The 20144-nt window shown below is 51.5% G+C and overlaps 1 protein-coding gene across 1 annotated transcript in view; it reads left to right on the forward strand.

The window, feature by feature from the left end:
- Window positions 1–20144, forward strand: part of Cmip (c-Maf inducing protein) — a 206451-nt gene that overhangs the window by 181125 nt on the left and 5182 nt on the right. Inside the window, exons 10-19 of the mRNA XM_031341528.1 lie at window positions 1248–1601; window positions 8206–8271; window positions 9895–9921; window positions 10253–10301; window positions 12564–12671; window positions 15902–16018; window positions 16950–17090; window positions 17653–17700; window positions 18812–18958; window positions 19548–19653. Coding sequence (XP_031197388.1) covers window positions 1248–1601; window positions 8206–8271; window positions 9895–9921; window positions 10253–10301; window positions 12564–12671; window positions 15902–16018; window positions 16950–17090; window positions 17653–17700; window positions 18812–18958; window positions 19548–19653 — 1163 coding nt within the window. The remainder of the gene's footprint in view (window positions 1–1247; window positions 1602–8205; window positions 8272–9894; window positions 9922–10252; window positions 10302–12563; window positions 12672–15901; window positions 16019–16949; window positions 17091–17652; window positions 17701–18811; window positions 18959–19547; window positions 19654–20144) is intronic.

Raw genomic sequence — 20144 nt, forward strand, 5'->3', positions numbered from 1 at the left:
GGAGATCATTTAACCCCGTGGAGTCTGTCTCATGTGCCCCTGGGCGAAATTATCTGTAAGCACTTGTGTGAAACCTGGTACCCGGAGGCATGGACACCAGTCCTAGAACCTACTGTTTCCGTTACCATGCCTGAGGATGCCATCCCAGGAATTAGATGCAACTTTGAAAGGGGCTTTCTCAGGTCAAGGCTCTGGCAAGTCTTGCTGTTATTTAAAAAAAAAAAAAAAAAAAAAAAAAAAAAAAAAAAAAAAAAAAACTCCAAACCTCAGTGTTTGGCTTCACATTTTCTAAGCAGCTGTAGCCAAAAAGCCAGATCCTCAGTCACCACCTTGTGACACCTCATGACATTAGGCACAAGCATCATACCTCCAGACAGTTGAGGATGCCAAAGTTTAGAGGTGAGCCCTGAAAAGACCCCTGGAGATTCCAGGCTCGCCAGAATGTGGGTCTTGGGAGCCATAGAAGATGGCTGTGGACTCCCAGGAGAGTGGATGCTATGTTCTCTCACCTGGCTCAGGCAGGCAATTCAAATGGAGAGTGTCACCTGAGGGACATGGTAGCATCAAGTTAGGAGGGACAGCTTCACACCTCTGGAAATAAGTGGGAGCAAGACTGGACTCTTCCGGTGCCACAGGCGTATCAGGAAGGACCCCAGATTGGTGTGGGTAAGGCTGTGCCAGGTACTAGGTGACTGTCACAGAGAGGGGTGGCCTTGCTACAGGTGTGCCAGTGTTTACTCATTGAGCAGGTGTCTGTTGTGTGCCCACTAAGCTGGTGTGTGGTAGGTTATGGAGACGGGCAGCTGGGTCTGGACTCCAGATTCAGTGTTCCTCATACTGAGCTACATCCCCCAAGCCAAGCCTCCACTTCTTTGTTCCTAATGGACTCCGTGACAGCTCTACCTTATTGTGGCCCTGTTACAGAGATTTTAGGGAAACCAGCCAGGCTGATGTATGAGTGCTCAGGAGGTCAGGGCGTGTGTCACCAATGGCCTTCTGGTTTGTTGTTTGTTTGGTGTTGTTGCTGTTGTTGTGTGCTTTCAGTTTGCTTTTCTGAAACAAGAGACCTACTAAGGTCTCTTGTCCAGACCAGCCCAGACTAGCCGAAACTTGGCAAACATCCTCCTTCCTGCCTCAGCATCCCCATCGTAGAGCGACCCATTAATCTCTGCTCAGTGCTGCCCTTTCTGGCTGCCAGGGCTGACCCCCCCACCCATGTTTTGCTGTTTTCTCTTCTCCCCATCCAGCCGAGACAACTCCCCCAGCCTGAAAGAGATCCGGAACGGCTGCCAGCAGCCATGCGACCGGAAGCCCACCTTACCTCTGCGCCTGCTGCACCCCAGCCCGGACCTGGTGTCTCAGGAAGCCACATTGTCTGAGCCACGGCTCAAGTCGGTGGTCGTGGCCTCCAGTGAGGTCCACGTGGAGGTGGAGCGCACCAGCACTGCCAAGCCGGCGCTGACAGCCAGCACGGGCAACGACAGCGAGCCCAACCTTATTGACTGTCTCATGGTCAGCCCAGCATGTGGGACCATGAGCATCGAGCTGGGCCCCCAGGCCGGCCGCACGCTCGGCTGCCACGTGGAGATTCTCAAGCTGCTGTGAGTACCCTGGAATCCACTGTCGGGAGAGCAGGTTTCGGGAGGCCAGTCCTGCTACCAGCCTGAGTCCTATAAGGGTGGGTGTGTGCGCGTGTGCAAATTAGACGCAAACTATGCAGAGGCAGGTGTGTCCCCAGTACTAGGGAAGCTAAGGCAGGAGGATGGCTGCAAGTTCAAGGACAGCCTAGGTTTTATTTAGTGGGTACCAGGTCAGCGTGAACTACTGAATGAGACCCTGTCTCAGAAACAAATCAAAAAGCAAGTGTGTCTGCGAGTGGGGAGGTGGGGTTCTCCAGCATCCTGCAACATCACCAGCCATTTAGCTTTTGTCCTCAGTCATGGGCACACGGCAAACCTGAGTTAGGGTTCAGAGGGTGGAAGTGTTTCCAGCTACCTGGCCCGTAAACCAGAACAGGGGGTGGGGACATGTTGGGGTCTTCCGTGTTCCCAGATAAGTCATATGGTGTCTGAAGTTGAATGTGTATACATGTTATACATGGCTACACATGGAACTGGGTAAATGTCCCGCAGGTGGCACTTACTGATCTGTGATGTACTCCCGCCTGTAGTCGAGGGAGATCGTGGAGGCAGCAGTCATCTATCTGTGCTTCCTGTTGCCCTCGAGAGGACTGGGGGGGGGGGCTGCTAAAATCAGTGCCAGACTCTATGTCCCTCAGCTGAGGCCAAGGGGTGGGGGGTATAACTCAATCTATGGATCCTATAGCCAAAGGAAGAAAATTCCAGAACCCATTCTGAGCTCAGATTTGGGCATCTGTAAGGCAGGGAGGAGTCTTGTTTCTTTCCTGGCCAAACCCACAGTGCTCCAAGCCTCCCCAGGCTCTTGGCTATGGACTCCTATAAGCTACATTTCCCGGTAGCAGCATTCCAGGCCGCTGCCTGCCTCGGGCTGTTTCCCAACCCCAGCCCCAGGCCTCTTGCCATCTGGGTTCTTTGCAGGCCCGAGGAAGATATCACACCACTGACAGAGAAGTTCACTCCCTTACAAACGTTCATGATTGAGTACTGAACTCCTTCCTGCTTGGCCAGACCTCCTGCTTGCTGCAGCTCCCAGGGTCAGGGGTCAGAGGCCATGTCCAGGTTAAGAATAGTCTGACTTTTAGGTCTCTGGTCTCTAGGCCCTCAGACTTGCTAGATCTCAACAACCACCTGCAGTTCAGAGGGCTCCAGTGTGTTTTGCATCAGGAAAGCAGGTTTAGGGTTGTGGATCTTGGGTGTATGTCCCTCAGGTGCCACTAACTAACCTGTGGCATTAACCGGTCATGTGGCCTCTCTGAGTTCAACGCTGTAGCCCCAGCCCAGAGCAGACACTACCACCACACACAGATGGACACTCAGTCATAGCGTAGTGTCTCCTGTCCTAAGATAGAGTCAGGGTGAGGTACATTGATAACTTCTTGACGACTTAGGGAAAGAACATTGTGGCGTTCAACAGGCACAAGAGTGCTGAGGAGCTGGGGTCTAACAGACACAGCTTTATCTATTGAGTAACATGAGACAGTGCCCTGTCTCCTCTAGGCCTCAGCTACCTTGGAGGGCTGCTATGAGATTTCAGTAATGGGAGTGTTTTACCAGTTGTACGGCGGTTCTTGGTGAGAGTGCACTGTACTGAAGTACAGTCCAGATGGGAGCCAAGAAAGAGAAGATGGAGCCAGGAGTGGCAGTGCAGGCCTTTAGTCCCAGTCCTCGGGAGGCAGGGCAAGCTGGTCTATGAGTTCAAGGCCAACCTGGTTTACATGGTGAGTTCCAGGACAGCCAGGGCATAAACAGTCTTTGTCTCAAGCCAATAAAAAGGAAAAAGAAGAGAAGGTGATACACTGTGGAATTGAGACATCCCCTCACAGGACGTTGTGAGGGTGACGAGAGCCACACTTAGAACTCTGGGTGGGCCACTGGCTGCAGGGAGAATGTTCATGTGGCCAGCGAGTCAGTGTGTTGTTCTTATCTGCTACAAGTTCCTCAAGCTTTTACATCGCTGCAATACAACACCTCTAAAAAATCAACACAAGACTGGAAACCTTCTAGAAGGGATGTATTTCAAAGACACATCAGGATTGATCTACTTTGGGTTAGCCTGGAGTAGGCCGAGTTGACCAAGACCAGCTTGGGATCCGCAGTAGGGAGAGCCTGGGGTTTTTTCAGGGTCCAACCATCTATCCATCATCCATCTATCCATTCATCCATCCATCCATCCATCCATCCGTCTAGCCATCCATCTATCTGTCCATCATCCATCCATCATCTGTCCATCCATCCATCTGTTTATCATTCATCCATCATCTGTCCATCTGTCCATCCATCCGTCTGTCTATCCATCCACATATTCACCCATGCACGTATTCTCCTTTTTATTATTAAATTTTTATTTCATGTGCATTGGTATTTTGCAAGCATGTATGTCTATATGAGAGTGTTGGATCCCCTAGATCAGGAGTTAAAAACAGTATTGAGCTGCCATGTGGGTGCTGGAAATTGAACCTGGGTCCTCTGGGAAAGCAGCCAGCGCTCTTAACCACTGAGCCATCTCTCTAGCCCCATCCACATGTACTTTTAAGCATTTGCTGCACATCCATGCTAAGCCAAGGTCTGTGCTCGAAGCCAAAGGTCACAAACTGTTTTTCTCACCCTGTCTCTCAGAATATGAGGTGTATTGGATACCCAAAGCAGAGACATCAAGAGCAGGGTGTGGTAGGGTATAGTATAGGAAACCATGACAGTGGGGTACACTTCCATCCATTCAGGAAGAAAGAGCAGCTGAGGTCAGGGAGGGAAGGTCGATGCCCCTGCTTCTGAGGTCCCCAGGAACTGCCCATCCACCCACTTCAACCACGTTCTGAGTGCCTGAATCTCTTTTGAGTTCTCTAGTAGCCTTTCTACACAGAACAGATCCTACTGTTTTATATGTGTGTGGTATGTGTGTATCATGTGCACATGTAAAGGGGAGAGGAAGACAGTGGGCGTCCTGCTCTGTCCCTCTCTGCCTGTTCTCTGAGAGTTAAGCTGGCAGACAGCAAGCTTCAGTGTTCCTCACCCCACAGGACTAAGATTACAGCATATGCTTTTTACATGGGTTCTGGGTTCTCCAACTCAGGGCCTCAAGCTTACTCAGCAAGCACCTTAGTCGCTAAACCATCTTTCCAGGCTTCCAAATTTTATTTTGTTAGGCTATTTTTTAAAAATCAGAAAAAAAAAAAAGCACGCATAGCCTTCTTGTGCAGTATGACCTTGGCCACCTTCTGGTGAGGCACTGGGTTGTCTAGTGGGCAGAACATTGACAGGAGCCAGGATCCTGGGTTCAAGGCTCAGCTCTGACCAGGCTGAGATGCTGACATTTCAAGCATTTGTGTTTATAACTCGGTGACAGTGACACCCACTGACCAGGAGGGCCTTGGAAAACTGCACATGGCACGCAGTGAATGCTGCATAGAAAGTCATGTTTTGGTGTGCTGGAGACCGGGAATCAGTTAAGGGTGGAGGCGATCTCATCGTGGGAAGCAGGCTCGTTGCAAATAATGGATGGCCCCACCCCCATCCTAAGCCCAGGAAGGAACCAAGGGAACAGGCATATTCTAGCATGCATCCTTATAGCCTCTGAGCTTGGAGATACTCGGTTGGCACGATGCAGCAGGCTAGTTAGTGCCTTATCATGCCCCCCTCACCTCCGGCTACCTGAACCCAAACATCCCGTCCCTCCCTCTTCATGTGGGTGTTCCGGAGATGATGTGAACAAATTCGAGCCCAGTATGGGGCACAGTGCGTGCCTAGATGTCAGCCATAACACCGCTCAGACTTATCTAGCACTGCCAGACTCTTCTGGCAATTCTTTGTCATGTTTTTGTCCAGCCTCCGGGCCTTTCCTCAGAACCTTTCCAGGGTATGATCTGGGTCCTGAAGTCTTTATCGTGGGTTCATTTGGAGGGCAGCATGTCAGGAATAGTCCCGAACCAAGGGTTATCTAAGCCATACTTTGTTAGAAGCAGGCATTTGTTTTGAGGAGGAGGGGGTGAAAAACAGCAGGCTTTATTTCTGTGGGAAGCTCAGGTAGATGGACAGAACATAGAGGCAGGCAGGAGGTCAGCCGTGTTAAGATCAGAAGGGTTGGGCTGGTGCAACTTGGTAGCGTGACCTTTCTTCATGTTCACAGAGTCCTTGTGTTTGCTCTTATCACTGCATAAACGGAGCATGGTGGAGCATGCCTGTAATCTCAACACCTGACAATCGGAGGCAGGAGGACCAGGAGTTCAGGGTCTTCCTCAGCTACGTAGCAACTTTGGGGCTAGCTTGGGCTACATGAGATCCCTCTCTTAAAATCAAAAACAAACAATGAATGGTGCGTGGAAGAAAAAGAAGGAAAAATAATGTGGGACCCTCATTAGTGCAGATAAGGGCAGGAAGCCAGAATTCTGAATGTAAAAGAAAAGGGGACCAATAAATAATACGGGCTTAGAGCTCAGGGCCAGCCATTCACCCAGCAGCAGAACCCATGAGCCTTGTCATTCGAGAACAGGCTACCTTGAGGTTTGCTCTTCAGCAAGACCCTCAAACCCACGGTGTTGGGGACTTAGGTATAAATACAGTGTAGGTGCTGGGGGTTGGGAATGTAGGGCAAGGCTTTACGAGTACCTAAACCACACCTCAACTACCAGATGAGATTTGTAGACGGTCACAAAGCATCTCCAAGCCTCGGCTTCCCCACAGTTTCTCCAGAAGCTTTCCCACATGGGGGGAGGAGGGTTCCACCAGTTATCAGACTAAGACCTTGTTGAACTCTCCCCATGCTGTCTCGGCTCTGCAGTCCTCCTCAGCCAGCCGCAGAGCAGCCTCCTCCCAGGGCCTGAAGCATGCTTATGCTCAGCCACAGTTGCACTGTGGGGCAGCAGAACATGAAGCACCTGTCCTGCATCACTTCTTGGTCCCTTATTCTCTGAGCAATAGCTTCACTTTGTCACCAGGAGGGAAGGCTCCTTGAGGCACAGCACATGTGGCCCTCTCCCGTGTCTCTGCTCAGCACATGTGGCCCTCTCCCGTGTCTCTGCTTGAGGTACAGGCTCCTTACCACACAAATGTCTGCTTTGGGTAAGGTCTTGATAGCAGTCAGTTAGCTCCAGTAAGAACCAAGGGTCTGGAGTCAGAAGCCCGAAGACCGTGTCTCAGACAGGACTGTGTTAGCTCCAGCAGTCTGCTTAACCTCTCTGAGCCTTGCGTTTCCTCTTCTGTTGAAGTGGCGAGGATCCTGTTTACTGAGTTGTGTGTTGGCAAGGAGCAAACAAGTGGAGGTACAAAGCTCTCCGCATAATGCGTGTGTGTAGGAAGTGCTGAAGAAGTATGTCTCACACAACCTTTTTCAGTATTATATTGTGACTGCCAGCCGGGTCCGGTGGAAAAAGAGACGGGGGTCTAATAGCGAGGAAAAGAGTGTCTGTGTGTTGGGAGAATGTTTGCCTAGCATGTTGAAACCCTTGGGTTATGTCACGCTCCACATGGACACGGCATGGTGGCCCAGGTCTGTAATCCCAGCACTCGGGACCAGGAAACAAGTCCAGGGTCATCCTCAGCTGTGTATCAAATGGCCAGACTAGGCTACATGAGACCCTGCCTAATTGTGTGTGTGTGTGTGTGTGTGTGTGTGTGTGTGTGTGTGTGTGTGTGAGAGAGAGAGAGAGAGAGAGAGAGAGAGAGAGAGAGAGAGAGAGAGAAGCATTCAAATACCATAACATACATACAGAGGTCAGGGAACAGCTTTCAGGGGCCAATTCTCATCTTCCACCATGTAAATTCTGGGACTCAAACTCCTGTTGTCAGGCCTGGGGACATATGGGGACATGCACCTTTACCCATGAGTCGCCTCATCAGCCTCAAGACCCTGTCTAAAAAGAAAAAAAAACCTTTCTGATAGCTGGGACAACAGTCCAAATTCTGGTTTTATTGCTTGGTTGGTTAGTTTGGTTTATTTTCTTGAATCAGTCTGTAGGTTTCCCCTTGAGTCTGGTCAGGCAGTGCTTGTACCGCTGTGACGCCTCCACAGGCCATGTGGCTGGGACCACAGTATCCTCTCAGCTCTGAGGAGATGGGTGCAGGTGGGGCAGGGCTGCCGGGCCCTGGTGCCCTTTCTCTGTGTCCTCTCAGGGTCTTTAGTGTGCACACATTTCTCATGCCATTTAAATTGGTTCAGGGCCCAACCCAGTGGCCCTGTGTTACCCCTCCTTAAAGGCTCTCTCTCCAGATGTGTCACACTCTGAGGTCGTGAGGGGCTCGGACATCAACCTGGATTTAGGGATTGGAGACCCAGAATTGTCCTTCACCCTCTGTGAAGCCTCAAAGGGTCATGAACAGAGACAGAGAAAGTCTCAGTTCTGAGCAAGGGGGAATGTGAGATCCTGGGGGGCTGGATAGTAGCCCCTCTGTTGTTGTTTGAAAGTCTGGAATGTTCTTTGTTGATTCATGCTGTGCTATGGCTGCTGTCTCTGAAGTAGGTGAAGCAGAGTCGGTATAATGTACTAACCCCAGACACTTCTATCTTACGGGATAGCATGTGGAAATCCTCTCCCTGCTGACTGCCCCTCACCAGTTTCCTCTCTCATTCCAGGTCCGACTACGATGACTGGAGACCGTCTCTGGCCAGCTTGCTTCAACCCATTCCATTCCCCAAAGAGTAAGTCCCGCCTGGCCCCACCCAAATAGGAAGAGTACCACAGGAAAGGGTGATGTCATTTTAAGGGGCTCACAGTGTCACAGGGGTGGGGAGGTGGGGGTGAGGAAGGTGGTAAAACCCACAGCCAAGACGTAGAGATGTGGCCTAGCTCAGGGCCTCTCTGAAAAACCAAGAATGTGATAGGAATAGCCTCAGGCCTCGTGGCAGCGACATAGAGACTCATTCAACTTAGAAGGGGACAGAGCCGTCTCTACCATGCCTATCCTGTAGTCACTTTAACGGTTTTTACGTGGGGACAGTCATACCCCCCATTCCCTGGGGAACAGTAAATATTGACAGCTAATATAACCGCTGTGCTAGGCATGGCGGCACGCACCTACATAATTCACTGGTTCTCAACCTTCCTAATGTTGCAACCCTTTAATACAGTCCTTCATGCTGTGGTGACCCCCAAACCGTATAGTTAGTTTTGTTGCTACTTCATAATTGTAATTTTGCTACTGCTATGAAGTGTCGTGTAACTATCTGATATGCAATACCTAGGAAAGGGTCTTCCGACTCCCCCTCCCCCAAGGGATCTCAACACACAGTTTGAGAACCGCTGCTTATAATTCCAGTTTGGGGCTGCCCTGAGCTACATGGCAAAGCCCTGTCTGCAGAAGAAGGAAAGAGGGAGGAAAGGCTGGTGAGGTACTCTGGTGGCAGAGCGTGCACCTACCATACACCAACAAGCAAAAAGAAAAGAAACCGCATATGGAGCCATTTCAGGGCTGTGTAGGGAAAGGCTGTAGGTACTGAGCCTTAATGGCTGTTAGCTAACAACACTCTGAATGTGGCCAGAACGGACCCTCTGTGTCTCTTTCACCCACCCTCAGACTGACATGAAACTCATTATGGGAAGCATCGCTGTGTGGTGGTGGGTCACAACCTACCGAGAGCTTCAGCTCAGCCACGGGCCTCACGTGCCTGTAGGTCTGTTTTGACAGATTGGAAGCTGTTGGGCCTTGGGAGGCACTTGGGGCTCTCTGCAGAGCCCATTAGTGAGCCTGTGTTTATGAATGCTGCTCCTCCGAGGGGGACATTACACCCAGTAATTGCCCCATTTGCTGGCCGGCTAGTTCCCTCAGGGCTCCCAAGAATGGATACCGGAGAAATCTGACTCCTCAGAGCCTTCTCTGTCTGTGGCTTCATTGGCTACAGCAGCTGTCCCCACAGGCCCAGAGACCCGCTTGACAGTGGCCCATGATGCAATTCACTTGGAAGAATGGTCCCTGATTGCCTGGCAATGTACGCTGGTAATTAGTGCAGCCTCGCCTTAATTGTGGAACAATTAACAAACACACCTGGGTCCCTGGAGCCCGTGTATGCCTGAACGCGTTCATGCACTTCTGCAGTTGACAGGTGTGGGCCTGGTGTTGACTTTGGGGACACCGGTGGCTCACAGCCTGTTCATGTGACTGTGATCCTCACCTTGTCAAAAGAGGGCTGCATTGGATACCCACATTTCTTTGTCAGTTTTCTCTACATCCTTCAAATCAGAGCTAAATCTAGATGTCCCAGGAGGAAATGTGATTGTTGGGCATCGAAGGCCTCTAACTGCCTGTCTCTTTGTTTTTGGTACAGAGCTCTCGCACACGAGAAGTTCACAAAGTGAGTATTCCACAGACACCTACCCCACCTTCTCCCTCTATGAATGTCCTCTGCACCCTGTCACCTCCACACCCCTGCCACCGCACCCCTGCCACCGCACCCCTGCCACCACCAGCCTCCTGCCCATTTTCTGGTCCACGTGCATTTTTGGAGGCTGCAGAGGCACCTCCTGAGCGGTCCCCTGTGACACACATCCAAACCCTGCTAGAATGTCTCCCATGTGCCTCGCCTTGTCTACCCCCAACTGTTCCTGTTCTCTCTCTTCTATCCCTCCCCAATCCCTCCCTGTCCACTTAGGCCTGCAAATGACCCACCCTCCTCTTCCTTCCAGGGAACTAAAGTACGTGATTCAGAGGTTCGCAGAAGATCCAAGACAGGAAGTAAGCCTTTTTCTTTTTTACTTTTTTTTCCACTTGTTTATTGGGGAGGACCTAAGTGAACACTGAACCATGCCTCAGCCCAGTGAGCCTTTTTTCTACAGTAGGAAAAAAAGTTTGGGGGCCTCCTAGGTCTCCTCGCAGAGGCTCCTTAGTACAGCCTATACAGGTTCCAGGCCCTGTGTGCAGACAGCCTCTTTTCCCTGTGTGGAGTCACCCAGATGTGGTCTTGGACTTCATCTTGGTTAACCAGAGACTGGCAGACAGTATCCCTGTGCCACATGGCTTGAGATTCAATGGATCCTCCATGGAATGCCCAACCAGCTTCCAGCCAACTCTGTGGTCCTGTGTTTGTGCTGCCAGTCTAGGGGGTCCCTGGGCCAAGGAAGGACTCAGCGCTAAACTCTGAGCTCTCACAAAAGCTCTGAGCTTCAGAAAACCAAGGGCAGATTAAGCTCTTGCCCCACGTCAGGCACATACATGCTCCCTGTTAACCCATACAAGCATAAGAGGAAGCCATTCTTATCCCTTCAGGACTTCAGAATCACCCCCCAAGCCAGGCAGTGGTGGCACACACCTTTAGTCTCAGGGCTTGGGAAACACAGCAGGCATATCTCTGAGCTCAAGAAAAGCCTGATCTACAGGTTAGCCAGAAGAAACAGAGAAACTGTCTCAAAAAAACTAAAAAAGAATCACTGATATTCCCCTGCCCCGCCCTCTCAGAGTTGGGAAAAGGAAAGTTAAGTCATTAACTTCCCATACCACATAACCAGATGTGGTAAGGGCACACTGGCCCCGCCCAGAAGCATACATTCATGACCTGTGACCCAGTCTCTCAGGTCCCAAGTCTAGATGCTGTAGGGAAACCGTCCCCAGACCTCCTTGCTTGCCTACAGGGCAGGCCTCCATTAACCCTCATAACTTGAGATCTCTGGATCTGATTGAACCAAGACCATGTGTGTAAGCATCCTTCCTGCTTCTTACATGGTCTCCAGGATACAGTGGGAAACCTCATTCTAGAAAGTTCTAGCTCCATCACAGGTTTTGAAGATGGTTTATCTTTAGATGCGGGGGGCGGGGGGGAGGAGCAGAAAGGCTAATGAGGAAATGTCACCAGCTATAGTCTCAGTTTTTCTTAAGCCTGAAGCTGTGTGAGTGTGTGTGGGGGGAGGTCACAGTGGGTAGGTGTGGGTGTGTATATGTGTGCATGTGTGGGATCACAGTGGGTAGGTGTGGGTGTGTATATGTGTGCATGTGTGGGATCACAGTGGGTCGGTGTGTGTATGTATATGTGTGTGTGGGGGGGGATCAGAGTTGGGTAAGTGTGGATATATGTGCATGTGTGAGATCACAATGGGTAGGTGTGGGTGTGTATGTGTGTGAGTACCTGTGTGGGCTCCCTCCTAAACATGCACATGCGTGTACCCATGCACTTGTCCCTACCCACAGCTCTGGGAAGGAGGGACAGAGGCTTGTTTGGGGGACCCTGACAGTGTTCCTACTCTAGACAGAGACCCGAGGATAGAGAAGGACACATGGACAGACAGAGGTGAGAGTGACACCTCACAGCAGGGTTGGAAAAAGCTTGAGATTACCAGGTCAGGCCTGGAGGGAGGGACGACTGCCCACACAGGAAAGGTGTGTGTGCATGTGTGAGGATCACAGTGGGTCAGTGGGTGAGGCCAGAAGAAGGCAAATAGCCCAGGCCTGAAGGTTAGTGATCAACCCCAGACACGGAGTGACAGAGAGCCAGAGAGAGAGCTTGGGCACAGAGAGGTGCAGAGACCCAAGCAGAAAAGAGAGAAGACATTGAGTGTGGTAGCTCACTCTTTTAATCCCAACACTCGAGAAGCAGAGACAGGTAGATCTCTTGTGTTTTTTGAGTCTAGCCTGGTCTATATAGCAAGTTCCAGGACAGCTTGGGCTAAACAAAGAAACCATGCCTTAAAAAAAAAAATCGAAAAGAAAAAGGAAGTGACCCACCCAGGGAAAACATAGAAAGCAGATATAGAGACAGAGCCTGTTTGGGGACACTCTGCCCCACAAAGCCACACTCGTATCCCTCAGAGTGTTTCCCAGCTAGGCCTCAGGACTGTCCTAGGGAGCTGAAGACACACGGCTGGACTTCCACAGTGGGGGAGGACTTTAGCTTATGAAGGTAAAGGAAGTTCATGCATTTCCTGGCTGCCTGGCTTGGACACCATTCATGCTACCTTTGTACCCGAGATCATTTAGAACTGACAACGTGTCTGTCCTCTGCCACAGGTCCACTCGTGTCTTCTGAGTGTGCGGGCAGGCAAGGATGGCTGGTTCCAGCTCTACAGCCCCGGAGGGGTGGCCTGTGATGATGATGGGGAGCTGTTTGCCAGCATGGTATGTGGGGTCCCCACAGGAAAGCTGCATGTGGGCGTCGGGCTGATCCATCCTGGGCTACACAGTAGCCAGCCCACTGTGGCCTGCCTGCAAGTCTCTGGCCAGCACAGAGCTGGCCATGAAGAGGGAGAGTGTCTTAGGGCTTTACTGATGTGAACAGACTCTACGAACAAGGCAACTCCTTTCGATTTTTTTTTTTTTTAAGATTTATTTACTTAATGCTTGTGAATACACTGTTGTATCCTTCAGACACATCAGAAGTGGGCACTGCATCCCATAACAGATGGTTGTGAGCCACCAAGTGGTTGCTGGGAATTGAACTCAGGACCCCTAGAAGAACACTCAGTGCTCTTAACTGCTGAACCATCTCTCCAGCCCCCAACGCAGCTCCTATAAGGACAAAATGTAATTGGGGCTGACTTACAGGTTGAGAGGTTCAGTCCATTATCATTAAGGTGGGAGCATGGCAGCATCCAGGCAGGCATGGTACAAGAGGAGCTGAGAGTTCTACATCTTCATCTGAAGGCTGCTAGCAGAATACTGACTTCCAGGCAGCTAGGATGAGGGTCTTAAAGCCCATGCTTACAGTGGCACACCTACTCCAAGGCCACACCTCCAAATAGTGCCACTCCCTGGGCCAAGTATATTCAAACCACTACAGAGAGTGTCACTAATACCTACTTACTTGGGCCAGGAGCCTGTCCCTGCTCTGGGAAGTGCAGAGAGAGGAAGTGACCTACCCAGGAAGAAACACAGAAAGCAAATAGAGATGGGGCCTGTTTGGGGGTGCTCTGCCCTGCAAAGCACAGCCCTGTCTCTGTGGGTGTATATGTGTGTGTACAAGCCATTGATCAGACTTGGTTGCTATGATGACATTCTGTGCAAGGGACAAATACATCTTGGCATAAGGTACTCCAGAGCCACCTGTTTGGCCAGTCCTCATAATGAGAGGCTTGGGAGCCAGACTCAGGGTCCTCATCCCCATCTCAGATCAAAGTATTGGGGTCACTAAAATATCCACAGTGGCTTCTGGCACTCCCCTTACCATAGAGAAGTGGTTCTCATCCTTCCTAATGCTGTGGCCCTTTACTACAGTTCTTCATGTTGTGGTAACCCCAAACCATGAAATTACTTCATTGCTAACTTCATAACCGTAATTTTGTTGTTGTTCCGAATCGTAATGTAAATATCCGGTATGCAGGATATCTGATATGACCCCTATAAAGGGGTTGTTTGACACCCCCCCCCCAAGGGGTTGTAACTCACAGGTTGAGAACCACTGCTCCAGAGCTTTGTGTCAGCCAAGTCTTGTGCTCAGCTCTTTTGAATCCATGTAGCAACGCTGCCACGGAATCACACCTGGGCCTCCGGAAGCCCAGAGAAGTCTAGCGGCTTGCTTGACAAGACTTCTTTACAAGCCCTTTGCAGACACAGATTCCTCTTTTCCCACTCTTCTCCCTGACACACCCAACTCCATTCACAGATCACACATTCTTCTAGGGTCATGTGATGTGGAGAAAATGCAGGCATCCGCTAGACCTGGGCCTGGGGTCACTGCCTAGTCTTCCACTAGTTGGCCTTGCGTGCTAGCTTGCCTGCCTAGGCTCCAGCTTCCTCATAGGTAAAACAAGACAAAGAGAGGCTTCACCAGGGCACTGTAGGTAGCAATTATGTGTACTGTCAGGCATGAGATACTCACTGAGCCACCCAGGGACTCCTTGACCCCAGCTTGGCTCAGCTTATTTCTCTCTCTCTCTCTCTCTCTCTCTCTCTCTCTCTCTCTCTCTCTCTCTCTCTCTCTCTCTCTCTCTCTCTCTCTCTCTCTCTCTCTCTCTCTCTCTCTCTCTCTGGGACTGGTTTGCAGGGTATAAACAGCTACCACAGTGAATTTGGCAGAGAGATCTATCTATGCAATGACGATAGATAGGCGTGTTCTCTCAGACACCACCTCAAGGGCCTTATTTTTAGCTCTTTTTCCTACGCATCTGCTCCAAGCTCCACGCCTGCTCCCCTGGACCTGCTTTCTGAATGTCCTGTGTACCTAGAAATGTCCTGTGTACCTGTTTGCGCCACGTCTTGCTTACCATCGCCCTCTCTGGCTTCCTCTGACGTCACAGTTTCACCATGGCAATGCGTGGAGTTTCCCCCAACCCTTCATGGGGGGGGGGGGGCGGTTCTCAGTGTGAGAGAGAACTCAGGGAGTGAGCTCCCGCCAGAGTGATTTCGTTTGTATGCCAGAGCTGTTAATGATGGGGCAGAAGAGTATATAGACAGGGAAGGGAGCAGGCAGCCTTGGGGATTGCAAGTGTGTCGTTTCCGTGGAGACCCATGGCGAGAAGTGGTCCTTGGATTAGGCTGTCTCTTCCAGAGGATGTTTGGGCTCCCCTGCCTCTGTTGACAGGTTGGAAAGCCCTGCTCATATACCATCACCTCTAAATGCAAGACACACACACACACACACACACACACACACCCCACTCCCAGCATATCTCAAGAGGGAGCAGGGTTTGCTGGGTGGGTGGTCTCTAAAAACAGCTTTTGGTTTGGTATCCCAGAGAAAGCAGAGCACAGAACAGCCCAACTGCCATGTGAGTCAGGCCTGTTGTCCCCACCTAGCAAGGACTGCCTAGAAATTTCCACCCAGTACCCTCAATGCTAGGAATGTACAGGACCTCATACCAATAACCCCTGAAGGGATCTGGGAAAAGGGGGACTCCTGGTTGGGTTTTTTTTTTTGTTGTTGTTGTTGTTGTTGTTCTTTACTGTAGTAAAGTAGAGAGACTGTGAGTGTTAACACCTTGTCTCAGAGCATCCTCGGCATGCCAGTGCACAGGTCTGTTTCCATCAGCACCACCCGTCTGTGGAACACTCACTCTGTCCTCACCTGCTTTACCTCTGAACCCTTTAATGCTAATTCTCCGTTGCCCTGGACAACTCCAGCAGCTACTGCCTCGCCTGCCTGAGTGACTGTGTCTGACGCCTGCACCCCATCCCAGTGTCTCATGTGTGCCCTGAGTCACGCAACATGACGTCCTCAGTCACTCTCCACAGGGAACGAACGGTCTGGTCATCACTGAGACAGAAGCAGTTGGCACAAGCAGGGAGGGTCACTGTTTTCCTGGTTTTCCATCTGTTCCTGCCCATCCAGGGGGGCGGGGCTGGTGCTGAGGGGTCGTAGCTCTGCCGTGGTGTCCTGGTTGCATCTTCACCTGCATCTTCTTGCTTCCCAGGTGCACATCCTCATGGGTTCTTGTTACAAGACCAAAAAGTTTCTGCTCTCACTGGCAGAAAACAAGCTGGGCCCCTGTATGCTCCTGGCCCTGAGAGGGAACCAGACCATGGCAGAGGTAAGGCTCTGGTCCCCAAGTACCATTGCGTGGGATCTGTGTGAGGGGCAGGCAGGGTGGGCAAGGCAGGTATGGTGGTAGCCCCCTGGGTGTGCCGTTCCCCTCTCAGGCTGCTGCTGGTTCATTGCAGTTGGGATCTAGCATGTTAATCACAGCCATCTAGAAGTTACTGTTCTGATCACCTGTGTAGCAACTGTCTGCACATGGAACACGTAACAGACCAAGGGGTAGCCAGGCTCTCCTGGGCTGATTTTCCTTTGGGGTCTCCTAGAGTTTTCATGGAGATTGGAGCCCATGGGGTCCTTTTTCTGACTGGAGGGCTGAGGCAGCCTTAGCCTCTCTCTCTGCTTTGTGGGGTTTGTCACTGCTCAAGTTGTCAAGACCACAAACCTCTTCCAGTACTCCACAAAGTCCCCCAGTGCCACCCACTCCCAGAGCACCTGTCCCATGCACAGTAGGGCTTTTATAACAGCTGTCAGATTTGGGAAGCACCGCTTTGCCACACCCTATCCTCTAGAGAGCAGTCGCCAAGCTGCCCATCCGTCGAGGGGATGTGAACAGGCCTCCACCTTACAAGAAGGAACGGGCCCCATTAGAAAAACCCTATGTTGCCGGGTGGTGGTGGCGCACTCCTTTAATCCCAGCACTTGGGAGGCAGAGGCAGGCAGATTTCTGAGTTCGAGGCCAGCCTGGTCTACAGAGCGAGTTCCAGGACAGCCAAGGCTACACAGAGAAACCCTGTCTCGAAAAACCAAAAAAAAAAAAAAGAAAAGAAAGAAAAAAAAAAGAAAAACCCTATGTTTCCCTGGAGGTAGGATTGAGACATTAGGGTGGGACCAAAGCGGAAAACGCCAAACTTTGGAAACAGCATGTGTCAAGGTCCTGTGGCAGGCAGGCCATTTCCTGACACTCCCTCAATGACTTCTGGCAGATCCTGTGTTTGATGCTGGAATACAATATCATCGACAACAATGACACCCAACTGCAGATCATCTCCACACTGGAGAGCACAGACGTGGGCAAGCGCATGTATGAACAGCTATGCGACCGGCAGCGGGAACTGAAGGAGCTGGTAAGCTCTCAACTGCCCGGAGTTCTCAGAGCATGAGGCAGGCCCTTATGACCGCCACTCCATACCCAGAGAGTTGGGGATTGTTCCCTGTACTTCTCACATGCCTCTAGATGGACACAGAGAGGTAAAGAGGGTGGGCTGAAGTCACACAACCCACTTCCACTTCCATGCAGGGATGCGTGTGTCATTAGCATACCTGGTCCTAGCTGAGAGGCTGTCTCTGTATAGGTGTGCACACTTGGGCCCATGAGTGCAGTCCTTTATCCTGTAACCACCCTTCCCTCCCCACTTTGGCTCTGGGCAAAAGGTGTGCGTAGCATAGCCCAGGTGTAACCGGCCTCACTACGAGACATCATATTAAACTTCTCTGTCACCTACCGAGATTCTAGATGGAAGTAGGTGCCACTTACCCCAAGATCTGGATGGGTGACATCACTCCCCATCAGAACATCTACCCTTCCAGATGCCACCATGGCATCTTCTGCCCAAGGAAGTAGCCATGGCTTCATGTGGAGGGTGACAGAGTGGACGTGTGTCCCAACTTGTCTTATGTCTTTTACAGCAAAGGAAAGGCGGACCCACCCGGCTAACACTGCCCTCCAAGTCCACGGTAAGTAGGTTTTAGTCTCCGTGGGGTGAGGTGAGGTAGGGCGAGATGCAAAGAGCAGGAAAGTAAGCTCTCCAGCTATTGGGATGAGGGATGACGGGGACGGGGGAGCACAGATGCCTGTCCCTGTGGGACAGGGAGACAGGCCAGTTCTTCTAGGAGGTAAATGGACTGAAGGGGCAGAGAGGAAAAGCAGGCAGAATCAAGAGGCCACGCTAAAGCTTTCTGTGTATACTGAGGCCGGGGTTGCAGCTCGCAAGTAGAGCACCCTTTTAGCCTGTGTGAGACTCTAGCTCCAACGCCTGAGAACCACTAAAGATTGCCGGTAAGATCAGCAGTATTGTCTTGGGGTTGCTGGTAACCATGGTAACAATAGCCAACAGGCACTGGACCGCTTTTGATTTTTCACAACCCTGTACCGTCTGGTCTGCCCACCATTTTCCCGTTTCCTGAAGTCTTTGGGGATCTGATTTCCTGCTACCCACCCTGTCCTCAAGGCATGGCTTCCTCCTCCTGGACCAGGAAGCCTATTCAGGCTCCAGCCACTGTGTCTCCATCCCAGCCGGCAGGAAAGGAGGAAGCGGCCGGGGGCAGCCGGGAGCAGCCCGCCCTTCCCTCTGAGAGTCTTCCTACAAATTCTTTTTTTTTTTTTTTTTTTTTTTTTTTTTTTTTTCAGTACCTGGCCATATTTAGCTGCAAAGACTGCTGGGAAATTAGTTGTAATTGAGGGACAGCTAAAAGTCGAAGACAAGACCTTCACATTCCAGGGCATTAAGCACGTGTGGCTGGCTCTCTGCCAGCTTGGAGCTGAGGGTGGTGGCCGTTTATTCACACGAGAGGGTGTGCTCGCACACAACACAGATGCGCGCGCACACACACCATGCATGTGCACGTGCACGCTCTGCTTGGGAAGATGCTGGCCTTGGTTCTAACCCAGCTGTGACTCAAAGCTGTGAGTCACCTCGCAGCAGGTTGAGCCACCACCCCACAGCTTCTGGGGAACACGAAGCCCTCAGAGTGGTCAGAGCCAGGGTTGACTGTAGATGAGGCAGAGGGATGAGGCCCTCTTGATAGAGACCCCGGCCTTCCCTGAGCATCATGCTACCCACTGCAGGATGCGGACCTGGCCCGCCTGCTGAGCTCTGGCTCCTTTGGAAATCTGGAGAACCTCAGCTTGGCCTTCACCAACGTCACCAGTGCCTGCGCAGAGCACCTCATCAAACTGCCTTCGCTCAAGCAGCTCAACCTGTGGTCCACGCAGGTGCCCACCCCACCCTGCCCTCTTCCTCACCTCCTATACTTGACCTTTCTACCCGGAGTCCGTGGGCCTGGTCACTTGCTCTCCACACATAACCCTAACCCCACAACACTCCCTCCCCAGACAAGAGGAGGTTAGTAGCCGTGTGCCCATTTCCCAGTTGGGAACACTGAGGCCCAGGGCAGTTCCTGCACCGGCTCCTGAGTTGGGAGACACAGGGCTGAGAGTTCACCTTATGCCTCTCCAGCTTGCCACTGAGAAGTAGACACACAAGTATTCTCTTGGAGCCTGCTGGGTCCCAGCTTAGTACACTGGCCTAGCTCTTTGGAATGTACAGGTTCCTCTATCTCTGGAACAAACACCTCAAGCACTGCCTCCAGGCATAGGAGCCTTAGGTCAGATACTCAGAGAGACCCTTGCCTGGCCTATGTCCCTATGTCCCTATGTTCCTGTCAGAAACAAGATCTGAAACTCTTTGAAAAGAAGGCCATGACTTCATAGTCAGATCCCACCCCCCTCCCCATTCCTGCCCCCAGCCTTAAGTGCCCTCTTCTAGGCCTGGAGAAGCTAACAACCCATGTTATCCCCACAGTTTGGAGACGCCGGCCTGCGGCTCCTGTCGGAACACCTCACTATGCTCCAGGTGCTGAACCTGTGTGAGACCCCAGTCACCGACGCGGGCTTGCTGGCCCTCAGCTGTGAGTACCAGGTTTTGCAGCAGGTGGGCTGACCCCAAGCTGGGCACCTTGGGAAGGGAGAAGTTCATTAAGAACCATTTGTGTCGGGCAGTGGGAGGCAGAAGCAGGTGGATTTCTGAATTCGAGGATAACCTGGTCTACAGAGTTGAGTTCCAGGACAGCCAGGGCTACACAGAGAAACCCTGTCTCAGGAAAACCAAACAAAAAAAGAACCATTTTGTAGCAGACCTGTTGCAGGCTGGCACAGGCCAGGCGCTGAGAACAAGCAGAGGGGCATCCCTACCCTCAGGGAACTAGAATTCTAGAGGAAAGGTGAAAGTCTATGAGATTAGCCTGTGCCTTCCACCCAGCTACCACAAACCACTTTCAGGAGAGTTCTCTGGGTACAACACACACACACACACACACACTCACACACCTGCCTCTCAGCAGCTCCAGCCTTGCTAGCTGTGCAGAAACACAGCTCTGTGCTACTGGGTCCTCCCTCACCC

Source organism: Mastomys coucha, unplaced genomic scaffold, assembly GCF_008632895.1.
Source record: "Mastomys coucha isolate ucsf_1 unplaced genomic scaffold, UCSF_Mcou_1 pScaffold22, whole genome shotgun sequence".
Classification (NCBI taxonomy): Eukaryota; Metazoa; Chordata; class Mammalia; order Rodentia; family Muridae; genus Mastomys; species Mastomys coucha.